Source organism: Halichondria panicea, chromosome 8, assembly GCF_963675165.1.
Source record: "Halichondria panicea chromosome 8, odHalPani1.1, whole genome shotgun sequence".
In the NCBI taxonomy this organism is placed as follows: domain Eukaryota; kingdom Metazoa; phylum Porifera; class Demospongiae; order Suberitida; family Halichondriidae; genus Halichondria; species Halichondria panicea.
In genome coordinates, this window is record NC_087384.1 from 6,337,521 (window position 1) to 6,354,163 (window position 16,643).

General features: G+C 41.8%; 1 protein-coding gene and 1 long non-coding RNA gene across 5 annotated transcripts; one reads left to right on the plus strand and one right to left on the minus strand.

The window, feature by feature from the left end:
* Positions 1–95: 95 nt before the first annotated feature.
* LOC135340382 (solute carrier family 12 member 9-like) lies at positions 96–15,971 on the plus strand. Of its 3 annotated transcripts, XM_064536716.1 has the most exons (26): positions 96–345; positions 798–901; positions 1,205–1,322; positions 5,373–5,468; positions 5,842–5,910; positions 6,290–6,382; positions 6,625–6,689; positions 6,762–6,827; positions 7,259–7,330; positions 8,050–8,146; positions 8,719–8,820; positions 8,970–9,031; positions 9,186–9,309; positions 10,387–10,472; positions 10,851–10,975; positions 11,166–11,197; positions 11,884–11,955; positions 12,041–12,192; positions 12,388–12,507; positions 12,819–12,944; positions 13,223–13,417; positions 13,619–13,707; positions 14,303–14,487; positions 14,682–14,752; positions 14,917–15,136; positions 15,737–15,971. In XM_064536716.1, the coding sequence occupies exons 1-26, from the start codon at positions 135–137 to the stop codon at positions 15,796–15,798; spliced, it is 2,814 nt and encodes a 937-aa protein (XP_064392786.1). In that variant the 5' UTR covers positions 96–134; the 3' UTR covers positions 15,799–15,971. The 3 variants fall into 3 exon arrangements, with proteins under 3 accessions (XP_064392786.1, XP_064392787.1, XP_064392788.1); XM_064536717.1 differs by lacking the exons at positions 96–345; positions 798–901; positions 1,205–1,322 and adding exons at positions 1,512–2,342; positions 5,102–5,281; XM_064536718.1 differs by lacking the exons at positions 96–345; positions 798–901; positions 1,205–1,322 and adding exons at positions 1,512–2,342; positions 5,160–5,281.
* Positions 2,224–3,557, minus strand: LOC135340447 (uncharacterized). Of its 2 annotated transcripts, none has more exons than XR_010396354.1 (3): positions 3,398–3,557; positions 2,808–3,023; positions 2,224–2,364 (listed from the first exon to the last, which is right to left on the minus strand). It is a non-coding gene; the product is annotated as an uncharacterized LOC135340447 (long non-coding RNA). The 2 variants fall into 2 exon arrangements; XR_010396353.1 differs by having other exon boundaries at positions 2,808–2,979; positions 3,398–3,556.
* Positions 15,972–16,643: the final 672 nt, after the last annotated feature.

Here is a 16,643-nt window from a genome sequence, read left to right on the forward strand (position 1 = left end):
GTATATAACAATTATGCAAAGCCAAGAGCTCTTGGCAAAGCTAATGAATTAGTCGAGGGCGTTGTGTGATTGAAGTAAAACTAATTAAATGCAGTATCAGCAAAAATTAATTATTTATAACTTGACCTTTCGCCATGTCCGTGGAAGCTTTCACTGTGTCTGTGCAAGCTGGCTCGAGGTCTGGGTTCAGAGAAAAACAAAGTATAATGGCGTCCAATCGACCCCGTAGCGGCTCAGTGAACAGTGAGAGTGTCTCTGTATTAACTGAAGCGTCGTCTCCCGTATCAATGATTGATAGAGAGGGGGAGCCATTGCTCTCCAAGCGGATAGCTGACAAGAATCAAGGTGAGTAAGAATTCATGAAAATTTATGTTTGTAGATTTTTGTACAAGAGCTTGGGCACTGTTTCTAGCTGATAAGGGAGGCACAGTATTCGTACGTACCTCATAAAACACACCATTAAAGCCGTACCATTATCAGTAAGCCAACTGTTTGTTTATTTAAAGAAAGATTGTTATTTAAGTCTAACACAAGCTTTTAAAGTGTTCGTACCTCCATATCATAATGTGTATGTGTGTTGTGCTTATCCAGCACATTTATTTAGTAATCCTATTGTAGCCTCTGACAATGAGATTTCACTATTAGATACCTAACCAACTTTGTCTGATGGGTGATTGTTATAGAGATAATTAAATGGGAGCTTCCAATTTTCAGAAAGAAAGTTTCACTTACATGTAGGAGTTAGTTTGTTTCGCCTGCTTGACAATTATTTTATTTCCCCTCTCTCTCTCTTGCAGCCACTGAGCGGAAGCTGGGTATGATCTTTGGGGTGACCATTCCGTGCTGTCTCTCTATCTTCTCTGTCATCATCTTCCTGAGGCTTGGCTTTGTCTTGGGACAGGTGAGCAAGTGTGTGTGGGTGTCTGGTTGAGACTGGTAGGAAACCTTGGGTACAGTACATGGAAGTCAAGTATGACTCTGTATCATTAGATAGTCTGTATACATGTAGGGGTCCTTGAATGCAGCAATTGTACATAGCTTTTGCATGAATTTAAAGTATTGCTGTATAGGTGTCATTGAATACAGGAATGAATGTAGCTTAGAACTATTTCTGTACAATTTTTTCTTGAATGCAAGAGTGTAGTTTAGTAGTAAAAGTATAAATTGAGAGACAATTATTGATCCCCTTCCCCCCCCTGTCCAGGCTGGCTTCTGGGAGACCATGGCGATGCTCATCCTAGGCTACCTGGTGGTCATGCTCACCGTGCTCTCCATCTCTGCCATAGCAACCAGTGCCACCGTTGAGGGTGGAGGAGTTTACTGTATCCTAACACTGTTACAGTAGCTATGTACCTCAGAACACCTGCCTTCGTGTACCGATGTGTGGTTTTCTTTGTGACTCTCTTGTGGTGTGTAGTGTTCAACTTTTATGATTTCCCGGTATCCTGGAAACTTATAGGCTTTCCTAGTGTTTATACCGTATAGCGAGTCATTTTCAGGGGGGGGGGGGGGGGGTGATTTGAGAATTGACAATGCTCAACCATGAATGTTTTGACCCATGGAAATTGCTATATCCTGAATCTTCCTTTTACTATATGTACTGTGTTTCATAGAATACTTATACTGAAGCGACCCATTGCAAACATAACTTAATGAACACGGTAATAACATTGTGATACTTAACGTGCCAAATAAATACATTTTGAAGTGCTTAACAACTATGTGCTCTTCTATATTGCCTAGGGTTATTTTGCAGTACATTATTATTGTCTCTATGATATAGTATTACTGGTGATATATTCACCAGTCCCACGATATGAATGATGCCATTGTTAGTCTTCACTGGCGTTGCCTCTAGAGTCACCATCTCAGCAGGACGACCTCCCTCACACGACTCTTGTCTCCCTAGTGGGAACAGAGCTGTCGGACGTCTTCTTGGGACCTGTGATCTTTCTTGCAGAGAGCGTCTTCGAATGCTGTTTTCTCTGCTTATATTTCTTGTGACTGAAGCAACAGTTGCTGTAACTGAGCTGCTTGACGAAGAACTACTGTCTGAAGTTTGTGAAGACATCGTGTGTGGTAGCTGCGAACAAACTGCTGTGCCCTCGGTGTCACTGTCGTCTTCGTCAATGGATTTAAATCTCTTACGATGTGGAGTGCAACTGTTAGACTCTGTGGACTGCTCCCTCGTTAATGAAGGCACTATGATGGTGACGTCTTGTGTGGATCCATCTTCTGCTTCTTTGGATGGCTCTGGCTCTAGCTCTAGCTCTATCGATGGTTGTGTTGAGGTCGTGTCCATTATTCCAGGATGATCGTTACTGCACACAAAAGGCTTCAAGGTATGTGAATTCATTTAGCGATCTGTGAATAGATAAATAGTAACAGTTGACATGTAGTTTACTTGTTCATGTTGTTAGAAACCTATACCTATAGTTACTACAGAGTTTGCTCCTAGTAATGCAGAATGAGTGTTGTGACCAACCCCTGTAGTATTAAACTTATTTCTTATTTTATGCTTGCAAATCTACAGCAAATGTGCATAACACTACTAGAATGTTTTGCGAGCACCAAACATCTGCAAACTTTGCGAGGGTCGATCGATTCGCAACAAACAATAAAATCCGCAAAACCTACTAGTAAATACACACGATCCTTGCCAGAACGCAATAGTTGATCGCAAAGGGTCAAATTTTCTGCTGATTTGGCTCATTCGCAAAGGTTTTTCACCAGCAAAATATTCTAGTAATACGGTATCTTTGATAGCTGTACATTTCTGCTCCTACATGTATGTTTCATGCACTTACCTTTCTCTTGGGAGGATGTGTGTTTCAATGCTGTGTTGGTAGTGGTATCCTTAGCTTGCAACCTGGAGTAACTCATTTACACTGACTGACCACTGGCTAGCAACAGTTGTATATAGCAGTTGTGGAGCTGACTTCCTTCTTTTATACCATGGATTACCATGGATTGTGGCAACTTCCGTTGTAAGGGAATATTTTGTTTTTACAAATGGATACTGGCTATTTTGGTAGTATATGAATTAGGTCATGGTGAGATTGTGTGGGTAGATAGTAATAAATATAGTAACATAGTATGAATACAGTTATGCTAAGAACTTAGCTATAATTAATTAAGAATTTAGCTATTCCAAACAATAAGATATGCTTAGTTGTATTGCTTCTGGTGCACTTCAGTAGCCATGGTTAAGTCAATGTTAGTTACATGTACGTGTTGGCCTTCAATGTTATGATTGTTGTTTTTGTTATTATTGGTGTTTACATGGAATCGCCTTGGGACGTACATGGGACGTACATGTATTATTTTTGCAATTTTCATGTATCTTGCACAATATTGACCGTTGTAACATTTTCTGCTCCTAGGTTGCATGGCTTACCTTTATCTCCGGGGTGAGGGGTGTGTTCCAATGCTGTGTTGTTGTAGTATATACATGTAGTGAGTGTCCTTAGCTTGTGTTGACTGCAACCTGGAGTAACTCATTTAGACCACTGGCTAGCAACAGTTGTACTAGTAACTGTGTTTCCACTTTGTGGCCCTGTAGTTTTGGTCCTGGCTTTATATTGGCTTGAGGAAACCCTTGAGGGTCTTCGTGGTTTTGTTTTATTTTTAGGTCATTGAATGACATTAAGTCATAAGCCAGGGGATTATGGCCGGCTGTTAGCTCTTTCTTTGTAGATTAATGAATGTAATTAAAGAGGGAATTTTGAGTTATGTGTTTAATCATGGTATGTGTTCAGTCATGGAATCTTCTAGCTGGAACTATGTGCTGTAAAAGTTAAAGTCAATTTCTTTTCAGGTTGTATATTGTCCCGCACTCTAGAATGACTCAGTAGACACTATTGAACACATACCTTGGTGGATGTTTAGATCCAGATCCCTGTAATTAAAGTTTTCCGAGCAACTGACAAGAACTACATGTGTACATATAATAATTATCGTGTCTCAGAAAATCGTCCAGAACACTAACACATATAGCTATGTACAAGTGTTTATATCATTGTGTTACTCGTGAGTGTGGTAGACAAGAGCCTCTCTCTACTGGCCGAGACATGCAAGTCACTGGAGAAGAACAATGTGAGATATACGTGTATGACTCCGTATACTGTAGCTCCTAGTATACTGTAGCTCCTAGGCTAAATGGATTCTTATTTGGAATATAGGCTAAACAAGGGGTTTCTTTAATTTTGCCCAAGTGGGTGAGAATTTGGCAAGGTGTAAGTAAATAGCCCATGGGAAGCTAAGCTGGATGGCTCACTTGAAGAATTATGATCATCTAATTGACTAGCCACTAAATATATTTGGTGGCAATAAAATCCAAAACGCCAGATTCCCTGGTTGGTCTCGTAGTGTTCTGTGGCTTCTCTCGTTCGTCCCGAGTCTTTGAGAAAATTGGCATAGTTGAAGTGAATCTTTGCATTGTGTGGAATGGTATGGAGACCTGACCTACATTGGAATGAAAAATCAGGCTGATGCATAATATAATATCATAATTTATGATACACCCCTCCCCCCCATTATGCCCTCCCCCCCCATTATGCCCTCCCCCCCATTATGCCCTCCCCCCCATTATGCCCTCCCCCCCTAGATAAGTATTCATTCTGCTATTGCACATGTGTTGCTTCAAGGCAGACGTTGAACACTGACTATACCCTGTATTATAGACATGCACTGATCATCTCCTGTATGTACTATTATTTTTGTCAGAACACTGTGTACATGACATTATTCATTTCACCTATAAGCTATGAAACTACTAACAGAACATTTCAAGCGGGTGAAAAGTAATCTGCTAACCTGCACTGAAATTAACTTGTATTTGTTTACTGTCCCACTAGTCGACACTTGAGCAACATCTTGTGGTGTTGCAACTGCAGATCCTGTCTTGATCAGTGTCTGTAATTATGACACTGTATGACACTGTATGATGATTACTATATATATGTTTTATTTAGGCTGTGTAGATGTGGTTATTTGGGGATTAATGGCAGCACTCTTTGTAGATTAACGAAGGGGGATGTTGTTATAATTATGTTCAGTCATACTTTTCCAGCTAATTAAATTGGAACTATGTTGATTATAGGTTCTATTCAAGTTAGAGTCAATTTCTTTTCAAGTTGAATATTATCCCTACACTCTAGAGAATGACTCGGTAGAAACCATCGTCGGGCAAACAACAACTCGAGATCCTGTCCTGTTCTGTAATCAATATTATTGATCAGTGTAATTATGACACTGTATGACACTATGACAGTTACTATGTGTATCAATGACATCATTATTAATGAATATGTTATGCCCAACACGACAGCTAGTATGTGTACGCATGTGTTTAAATCCTTAACCCTGATCAGTCATGATAAGCAGAGCACTTGGTCCGGAGTTTGGTGGTTCTGTGGGTATCATCTTCTTCGTTGCCAACATATTTGCCTCAGCTGCCTACATCATCGGTGAGTGTGTGTAGTGTTCTCATCCTGTTGTGTAATTACCCCAGGTTTGGTTTTGTTTACATATCTTCCCACACGGCTTACATCCTCTGAAATAGCACAGCCAATTTGAGCAGCTAATGGGTTCAAAGCTATTCTCCTCATGTGATTACTACTGTTTGTGTGCCTGCATATACATCCTTAATGATATCATTTGAAGGAGCATCTCTAGGCTTCTACCTGTGTTTACCGGTCACTTATAAGTACAAAACTATGTGTGTGTATATACAGCATAGTTCGTTCATCTTTATACAGACTGTGTTTACAGGGTCCCCTTGAAGGACACAACTGCACAGTACAGTCTCTGTATCTATCGTGTGTTGTTTCACACCTGCAGGTTTTGTGGAAGCCCTGGTCAGTAATCTTGGAGAGGGAGGCAGTCTTCTAGTGGAGTATGCTGGATGTGGTGAGTGGTTTGACTGTGTTGGAGGCAAGGCCTTGGTACATGGTGGCTACATGGTGGCTGTCTCACTTTCAAACCAGTGTCTAGAGTGGTCTTTTAAGTTTGTGTTCAGGCCCTTCTTTTGGGGTTTTCACTTGGAAATACAACAGCCCCAGCTGTTAGCTATGTGCTGAGTCATTGTGGTTGTCTGACTTTTGTAGCAATGTGTACCCCTGGCAGCAGTTTAGGCCCTCCTTTGTCTGACTTTATTTTACAACCCCAGCTGATTGTTGTTCAATGTAGTTAGTGGTTCTTCTCTCACACACACACACACACACACACACACACGCACGCACGCGCGCACACACACACACACACACACACACACACACACACACGGTAGATGATTGTGGTCTCCCTGGCAATTACTGGTTCAACTTCTTGTACGGGACGGCTGTTCTCTTCTTTTGTCTAATAGTGTGTCTTATTGGAGCAGGTGAGAGACATTCAGCATTGTATCATAACAGTGGAGCCTCAACAAATTAGAGTAATTTGAAAGAGGTTTTTTTTTCTTGAAAAAATGATGTCATTATATAAGAGTGCCAATTAGAGAGTATAATTGTACCCCTCCATGTAGCTGGTGATTCTTTAATACCGCCCACTGTATTGCTCTTACTAGCTATGATATTAAAAGTTTTGCCAATTTTTCTGCTTATATAAGGAACTGTTTTCCTGCAGGGATGTTTGCTAAAGCCACGTTTATCATATTCTGTGCTGTAATGTTGTCACTGGCCTCTGCAATGGTGAGTAGCCAACTCTCTAGTCTAGTGTTGCCAACATTTCAGTATGCCTAACTTTGTCTTCCTCCTCTGCAGTTTAGTTTTGGCTTCCTAGGCCCAATGGGAAATATCACAGTGCCTGTAGACAATCATCTGTTTCCAGTGAGTCACTGTGTGGATGTGGGTGGGTGTGGCCTTGTTGTATTCTAAGGTGCCGCAGTTGTTTTGGTGGGGCCTTGTTGTATTCAAAGGTGCCGCAGTTGTTTTGGTGGGGCCTTGTTGTATTCAAAGGTGCCGCAGTTGTTTTGGTGGGGCCTTGTTGTATTCTAAGGTGCCGCAGTTGTTTTGGTGGGGCCTTGTTGTATTCTAAGGTGCCGCAGTTGTTTTGGTGGGGCCTTGTTGTATTCTAAGGTGCCGCAGTTGTGTGTGTGTGGCCTTGTTGTATTCTAAGGTTCCGCAGTTGTTTTGGTGGGTTTCGGGTAGTCGTATAGATGTATTGTTGGTGTCAAATCATGCCATATGATAGAACTCTCTAAGATGGCCTTCCAACATTGATACACGTACATGTACATGTATATTATCCGTGCCCTCAGATGTGGTATGGGAATGAGACTCTGTTAAACTACACCAGCTGGAGTTGGAACACCTTCCTCAACAACCTAGGGGTGAGTCACCCCTAGTAACACTCACAGTATTACGTGTGCCGTACACTATACATGGCTGCATACGGTCAACACTGTTCTTATTTCTCAACATGTTTCCAAATTATCTCTCAATCAGGAGTACATATAGCCCCTTCATAAACTCCTGGTATAATATAATCCTGGCTTTTTGACAAGTATATGAATAAGCAAATATTACACTTCCTTTCTAAGTGTCAATGCACGTGCTCTTACATACAGCTGTTCTCTATTATGTGATCTGCTGTGCTTGTGTTTTTCTCATTAAAAAACCATCCCATAAACCAAAAAACTGTATTGTTAGAAACTGTTGGGAATAGTAGCTGCATATCCTGTACACAAATGCCAGTTTCCTGGGCTAGTTCCTACACTACCCTGATATAGCACCACTAGAGTAGGCCCAGGTGGTGACACTGTACATGATATGTAAGTGATTCTGGTGAGCATTAGCTGGCAGGATGTGATTATCTTGACTAGAGGCTATTCACCTACTATAGTTGCAGTACTGTGTTCATGGTTTGTTTACATGATTGTATGCACTACTAACCCTAACCCCCCCCCCCCACACACACACACACACTAACTGTACCCCCCACACACACACGCACACTAACTGTACCCCCCCCCCACACACACACACACTAACTCTACCCCCCCTCACACACACACACACACACTAACTCCACACACACACACACACACAGTCCAACTACACTATTGACTACACTAATCAAGCCTTTGGAGTCCAGAACTTTAGTATGGTCTTTGCTGTCATGTTCAATGGATGCTCTGGCATAATGGGTGAGTATCAGCTAGTATACAGTCTCGTATACAGTGGGTACCACATGGGATATATTGGCTCAGTAGTGACTTAGGCCTGAGGGCCGCAGTGTTTGAACTTGTGTACTATGTTTGTACATGTAAGTATGTTATGCATTTGTGTTATGTGAAACTATGTGGTATCTTTAAAGCGTGCACTTATGTCCTTGGCAATTAACAGGTTACTTCCACTGTACACATACACATTTGTGAACCCGTATTACCACTTTAATCATCCTGGCATTTGTTGATTAATCCATATGACATCCAGCCCAGCCACCCACTTTTGGCAAACTCACCATAGCTTCCTTGTTTTGTTCCTCTGTGGTTTCCTATAGCTATTCACTTGTATGTACCGGTAAGGCTGAGCTGGCTGGTAGTCTAGGTGATGTTGATGTTTATGTTGATGTAGTGTGTGTAATTGTTATTTCCGTAGGATATGACTGTGCTTATTTTATTTTCTTGTAATGTGTTTCTTCAGTCAGTGTGTGTGTGTTTCTACTATATTGTTTTTCAACTTTTCCGTTTTCATTCTCCCTTTCACACCCACACAGCTGGAGCTAACATATCTGGAGACCTGAAGAACCCAAGCTACTCTATCCCCCAGGGCACTCTGCTAGCCTGTGGCATTACCATGCTCATATACGCCATCCTCTGTGAGAATAACACCCACATCACATCATGCTACTTGTCCTGTAGATTGAGTTTTTCCGTGTATATGTTGATTACTTGTCTTGATGTGTTGATAATAATGATGTCATTATTGCTTGGTAACTCACACCACCTTCACACACACATCTTCTAGTCACTTTTATAGCCTTCACTGTGCCTAGGGAACTGATGCTACACAACTACAACTACCTCCAGGTGAGAGAGTAGCAATGTCTATAGCCACGTGTGTGTATATGGACACCTCTAGACGGCTATTTTTGTCCGAAAATTAATATGAACTTTTGTGGAATTACAACAATTATAAAACAAAATTCTTCATGCCCCCCCCTCCCCACACACACGCACACAGTATATCAATGTGTTTGCCCCACTGATGACTCTGGGGGTGTTTGCAGCCACTCTCTCAGCATCTCTGTCCAACCTCATTGGAGCTTCTAGAGTGCTACAGGCCCTCGCCAAGGACAGGCTGTTTAGTGAGTCCAGGGGAGCCGAGGGAATGGGGTGTGGCTAGGGGAGGGAGACTCTGTGTTGATATAGAGTGTCACTCCTATAGTTAAGCTGTTGTTGTGACTCTCAAGTAGATGCTTTTTTTATATATAGAGGTTCCTTGTCTGCCCAGGCTTTATAATAATAACAACTTTGTGTAGGCTTACCAGGCCATTTCAACTTTGTGTAGGCTTCTCAGGCCATTTCAACTTTGTGTAGGCTTCTCAGGACATTTCAACTTTGTGTAGGCTTCTCAGGACACTTCAACTTTGTGTAGGCTTCTCAGGACATTTCAACTTTGTGTAGGCTTACCAGAACATTTCAACTTTGTGTAGGCTTCTCAGGACATTTCAACTTTGTGTAGGCTTCTCAGGACATTTCAACTTGGTGTAGGCTTCCCAGGACATTTCAACTTTGTGTATGCTTACCAGGCCATTTCAACTTGCTTACAGGCCATTTCAACTTTGTGTATGCTTACCAGGCCATTGCAACTTTGTGTAGGCTTACAGGACATTTCAACTTTGTGTATGCTTACCAGGCCATTTCAACTTGGTGTACGCTTACCAAGACATTTCAACTTTGTGTAGGCTTCCCAGGACATTTCAACTTAGCTTACAGGCCATTTCAACTTTGTGTATGCTTACTAGGCCATTGCAACTTTGTGTAGGCTTACAGGACATTTCAACTTGGTGTAGGCTTCCCAGGACATTTCAACTTTGTGTAGGCTTCCCAGGACATTTCAACTTGGTGTAGGCTTCCCAGGACATTTCAACTTTGTGTAGGCTTCTCAGGACATTTCAACTTTGTGTAGGCTTCTCAGGCCATTTCAACTTTGTGTAGGCTTCTCAGGACATTTCAACTTTGTGTATGCTTACCAGAACATTTCAACTTTGTGTAGGCTTGCCAAGACATTTCAACTTTGTGTAGGCTTCCCAGGCCATTTCAACTTTGTGTAGGCTCCAGGCCATTTCAACTTTGTGTAGGCTCCAGGACATTTCAACTTTGTGTATGCTTACCAGAACATTTCAACTTTAACATGTAATTATCTTGTGTCTTAATTCCAGGTGGTATTTTGCATCCCTTTACGTGGACAGTTGGCAAGAGTCAGAATCCCATTCCTGCCGTACTGCTCTCCTGGTTCTTGGTACAGGTATGGAGATTATACAGCCATGACGACATAATTTATATGTGTAACTGGTAATGATATTAGTTTGTCAAATACAGTGGGTGGATATTAACAAAATAATGTGTAGCTGTTATTCTAATGTTGTCAACTCTGACCTGAATGAAATGAATTTTTGCACTTAGTAAGTTCTATAGCTTCAATGGCCGGGTGTGAATGCAATGTCATGACTTAATTATGTATACTGTAAAACTAGTAGTCAAAAATGTGCTAATTTTAAAGGACGTAAGATGTTGCATTTGCAAGAGTGCATGTGTAGTTGCTACATGTAGGCTAGAATGCTTATAAGGCAAGTGTGTTATTTAAATTACTATCTATGTACTGTTGCTATCCCCCCCCACTCAGATCACCTTGTTCCTGGGTCAGTTCAACACCATTGCTCCGCTGGTGACCATGTTCTTCCTCGTCTCCTATGGTGTGGTCAACCTGGCTTGCTTTGCTCTCAAGTTCGCTTCAGCTGTTAATTTCAGGTACACTCCCCTAGTACACGCATGTATGTATTACAGTGTAACTATGGATAATTCTGGAGTGGCACGACTTGTATAAGATAAACTTAACATACAAAATTATACACTCAATGTGGGAATTCGGATTTCAATTTCTGATTGATGTTTACACTGACTGTACATTTATCTGCTGTTATTGTATCTCCTGTTTCAGACCTACTTTCCAAGTCTATGCCAGATACACATGTGAGTCCCTATACATTGTGTGTGTGTGTGTGCCTGTCTGCCTGTATATACGTGTGTGTGGTGTGTGTGTGTGTGTGTGTGCCTGTGCCTGTGTGCCTGTATGCCTGTATATACGTGTGTGTGTGTGTGTGTGTGTGTGTGTGTGGTGTGTGTGCCTGTGCGCCTGTGTGCCTGTATATACGTGTGTGTGTGTGTGTGTGTGTGTGCCTGTGTGCCTGTATATACGTGTGTGTGTGTGTGTGTGTGTGTGTACCTGTGTGCCTGTGTGCCTGTATATACGTGTGTGTATGTGTGTGTGTGTGTATGCCTGTGTGCCTGTATATACGTGTGTGGTGTGTGTGTGTGTGTGTGTGTGTGTGTGTGTGTGTGTGTGTGTGTGTGTGTGTGTGTGTGTGTGTGTGTGTGTGTGTGTGTGTGTGTGTGTGTGTGTGTGTGTGTGTGTGTGTGTGTGTGTGTGTGCCTGTGTGCCTGTGTGCCTGTGTGCCTGTGTGCCTGTATATACGTGTGTGTGTGTGTGCCTGTGTGCCTGTATATACGTGTGTGTGTGTGTGTGTGTGTGTGTGTGTGCCTGTGTGCCTGTATATACGTGTGTGTGTGTGTGTGTGTGTGTGTATGCCTGTGTGCCTGTATATACGTGTGTGGTGTGTGTGTGCGTGTATGACTAACGTTGCTCTGTTACCCTACAGCTGCCCTCGGTGTCCTCAGTTGTGTGATACTAATGTTCGTCATAAGCCCAGAGTATGCTGGTGTCACTATTGGTAAGTAGCCTTTGCACGCACAAGTTTATTTCATCACCCGTAAGTTTTTTGCAAGCTATACGAAAGAATCCATTCCTCCCTCCAGCTGTGATGGTCCTCTTGTTTATCTACCTGCTAATCCGTGGGCCAGCCACTCCGTGGGGTGACGTCTCTCAGGCACTCATCTATCATCAGGTGCGCAAATACCTCCTACGCTTAGACAAGAGGAAGAACCACGTCAAGTTCTGGAGGCCTGAGGTGAGTGGGTGTGGTCAGGGGTGTGGTGAATGAGCATTGTATATTGGTAAAATTTCATCCATCTATATGTAAGTTGCTATTTTGGCTCAACCAAAAAGTATGTAATGCTGCTCTCTAATAGCATTCCCTCTTCTTGTACATGTACTTGTGCAATATTGTGACGACTTCAGTTGCCATGGTTTGTGGTGTGTGTAGGTTTTGCTGCTTGTGAACAATCCTCGATCATCACTGGGGCTCATTGAGTTCACCAATGATATGAAGAAAGGAGGACTCTTTGTACTGGGGCATGTTGTACCACGACCATTCAGCAGGGAGGTAAATAAGAAGGGAGAGCTTTAGTCTTACAAGCAAGGACACGTTGTAACTAAGTGTACATGTATTATAACTTTTAGAAGCACGTGTAATCTACACTGTATGTAATAGTGTCCAGCTTGGTCTTGAGGTGAGGCCAGGATCATTCTGTGAATAGAAGCCCTTAACACACATGTAATTTGAACATACAATTTGCATCCCCCATTTAACTGTTTTGATCCTTACTACCTATTACATCATTGCGTAGTACCGTTAATCACATTCATATATACGCACACACCCACCCACACACACACCCACACACACACGTACAGACGGCCAACTACTACACTGGCCAGCTGAACGCTTGGTTGACATTTGTGGAGATCTCCAAAGTGAAGGCATTTGTTGAGCTAAGCATTGCTCCCTCCATCAGAATGGGGACTCAGAACCTACTAGCCGTGAGTTGGTTGGGGAGGGGGGGGGGGGGGAGAGGATATGGAACTATGCGTCTATAGTAGATCTAACTCGGATTGCATTTGTGTACCTGCATTGTACGTACTTCTAATGCATTCCGGCCCTAATTTTCCATTAAAAAAAGAGCATAGGCTGTTATTACACATGTGTAAGTGTGTGTGTGTACGTATTTTTGCCTGTTTTCGTAGCTAACTAGATTAAACCCCAACTCCTACCCTCTAAGTGTGTAGCCCCTGCTATTACTCCCTCCCCTCCTGCACAGACTGCTGGTCTCGGTGGAATGAAGCCGAACACTATAGCGTTGGGTTTCTATGACGACAGTATCCCTAGAAGCCAGTTCATCAACCTTAAGATCAAACTGAGCAAACGACCGCAAATATTCCGCTCCTTCATCCGGGACCAGTCCGTGGAGAAGTTTGATCAAATCAACCAAGAACTGCCGCTTATTAGGACTGCTGTGAGTTTATGGGATAGCAGTTATCTTGCTCGCTAGAATATTACATTTTTAAAAAACAACGTACCTTTCATGCATACATGTATATACTACAGGCGTTGTATTTACCATATGGCATTGTACTGCACATTTTTGCTGTGGGTGGATGTGTGTGTGTGTGTGTGTGGGTGCAGTGATGATCGAGCCTCTTGTTTTCATGCTCAGGTTGAAGACCAGGTGCTGAGTTTGGATGACTATGTTGGTGTGATACAGGATGCTAGCATAATGGGCAAGAATGTCTGCATCATGAGACAGTGAGTACCCTTGCTCTAGAGGCAGGACATTCCTATTAGTGTTGTTCCCAACTATACTATTGAAGGCCTTTATATACACAACAGTGTAACTCTGAACATTTCCTATTAGTGTTGGTGCTACAATGTTTGACAAACGTCCCAACTAAGTCCTTTGTGGGTGATATTATACACAATAGTGTCCCTAACTCTTGAACATTTCCTATTAGTGTTGGTTGGTGCTACAAACGTTCCCAGCTATAATATCGAAAGCTATAATATTGAAGGCCTTTATTATAAGACTGTGAGCACCTCCTAACTCTAATAGTGTCGGTACAATGTATGACAAACGTATCAGTGTTGTTTCAAGCCAGGCCTTATGGCTGTTATTATGTGAATACCACTGCATGGATATCAAATATTGGTTCCAACTTGGAACAGCCATACCTTATGTTCTGGTGATCCAATTTCAGTAATTTTTTGATTTCTGAAAGCTTGGAGAACAGTTTTATGCAGTTGTCCTTCTTCAGAATGTTGTTATTATAGTATAGTACATGTATACTGAAGGGTGAATTCTACTGTGCTATTAGTGTGAATACCTCCCCCCCTCCCCTTACAGTTTTGAAACTCTAGACAAGAAGCAGCTGAAGGCCCACCCTTACATTGACGTGTGGCCCCATCAAGTCACCTTTGAGTCGGGCTTTGACAATACTTTCATGCTCGTGCTGCAACTGGCTTGTGTACTCAATATGAAGGGGGACTGGAAGTCGAGTACCAAGATACGAATATTTGTCGTCGTCGAAAGTAAGTTATTGTCTTATCCATTATACTTTTATCCTACCCTGTTGCTTCCAAATGTCTAGACTTACTTTTAGAAGCGAATAACAATTGAATGAACAGCATCCAGCAATGCCTCTGGGTCTACAAACAAAATAGAAATTATAGTTCTAATGATTATGCATCACCAAGTCTTCATTTTCTCTCTTTATTTCCTTCAGAGGAGACGGGGTCAGAGCGAATGATACTGAATGAGCTGCTCACTGAGACTAGGATTTCCGCACAAGTTCATGTGAGTGTCATATGACTGTCACACATAAATCTGATCTGTTGACTACTTCTGATTTCCTTATGATTGTTCGAGGCCTATAGTCTTGGTAGTCTAGTGTAATTATACGCTACTGTACTGTTACAACAGATTGTCATGTGTCGCTTGCTTCCCTTCTCTCTGTCCAGATGTTATCGCCTCCAGGGCAGGAGGAATTTGGGACATTTTCTGAGAGCTTCCGTACGAACTCTGCCCTCTCCCTGCATAGTGCCCACTACCACACTCAGATTAACCGTCTGATGCAGGAGCACTCGAGCAATGCCTCCGTTATTTTCACGTCCTTGCCAGCTATCCCTGACGACCTACGAGAGGCTAAAGATTTCTATGATGCTATGGATACACTCTCCTGTGAGTTTACTGTGTTGAGTGTACATACATGTACCGTATTACTAGAATATATTTTACGAGTGAATAACTATTTTCTTTTTTGGCAAGGATCATGTATTTACCAGTACTAATTTAGGTTTTGCAATTAATTTTTACTATGCAAATTGGTCAAAGTTAGCATACGTTTGATGTTTGCAAAACCCTCTAATAATACGGTAATTCTAATTATTCATGTTACTGTACTTATATGGTTGGAGCACTGGGTGTTTATAAGCACCTCAATTACAGAACCGAAAGTTTGGTGCTGTCTGTTTTAGTTTTATGCATTGAATGACCCTTAACCATGTGTTTATAGGGATGGTAAAGATCATTGATTTATAAGTATCAATAGATAGCTTTTTGGTCCTGGTAAAGATCATTGATTTATAAGATAGCTTTTTGGTCCTGGTAAAGATCATTGATTTATAAGTATCAATAGATGATAGCTTTTTGGTCCTGGTAAAGATCATCGATTTATAAGTATCAATAGATAGCTTTTTGGCCCATTATTGATTTATAAGTTTGTGTTCTGGTTGAGACCACTCTATCATAGCCTCATGTCATGCGTTCCTCTCCCCTCAGGCCAGCTGCCTCCGACTGTGTTGGTGTACGGAAATGCACCAGTGATGTCATCTAACATTTGAACACTTGAAGCAGGCAGGTCTCTTAAGAAACAACACTTGATTAGATCTCTTGAATTGCTTCTCAAACTAAATTAATTGTCTTTCGTTATAATAATTATAAGTGTCCTCTTTTTATTCGGGTGTTTGTTTTTTTTTGGAAGAATTCTATTAATTATTTATAATTATACGATAAATTACACAGTAAAAAATAAAACATACAAATGAAAGTCTTATAATGATAGATCAATTTCGAATTCTTCCAGGCAGTGTCTGATATTTGCTCATAGTTTTTTTTGAGCTTCCTTCCTCAGTCCTGGACGACAGCCCCTCCCTCTCCATATTGGCCCCTCCCACATCGATACGAGTTGCATACATACTAGACGAGCGAGGGCGGAAATGGATTAAAGGAAGTAGATAGAAGGTTCCATTGAAGGTTTCTAGCCCATCTGATAGTATTCTGATAGCTACCCTTAGCCTGCTATGTTAACAAAAGACTCACAGCCAGCAACAGTGTGGATGACAAACGTCTGAACAGAGTGAAAGCTGACAAGAGCCTATATGGACAGGCCACGCCCATCAAATACTAACTAACTCGGTGAAAAGTCTACTATACTACTGCTACAGAAAGAAAATAGCTGTACAATAAACCTACAGCTCTGTCTCTAGCTAGCTAGCTATAATAGCTCTGTGTATGACTTTCAATACTTTGTCAGGATATTTTCGTGATAAATTTACTATTATTCAGTATTATAGGACATTTTACGGGAAAATATATCAATAATTTTGCGCATGCGCAAGCAGTTAGTAGCAGGCCTTCTCTTCAGGGGAGGCCAGTGAAGGAGGCTAGTGCGTATCATACACTTGTA

Excerpts from the sequence above, each read along its gene's own strand:
- LOC135340382 (XM_064536716.1), top strand. The coding sequence starts at position 135 with ATGTCCGTGGAAGCTTTCACTGTGTCTGTGCAAGCTGGCTCGAGGTCT. Across the intron at positions 9,032-9,185 it reads ACAACTACAACTACCTCCAG|TATATCAATGTGTTTGCCCC; the intron begins GTGAGAGAGTAG and ends ACACGCACACAG. Across the intron at positions 14,488-14,681 it reads AATATTTGTCGTCGTCGAAA|AGGAGACGGGGTCAGAGCGA; the intron begins GTAAGTTATTGT and ends TATTTCCTTCAG.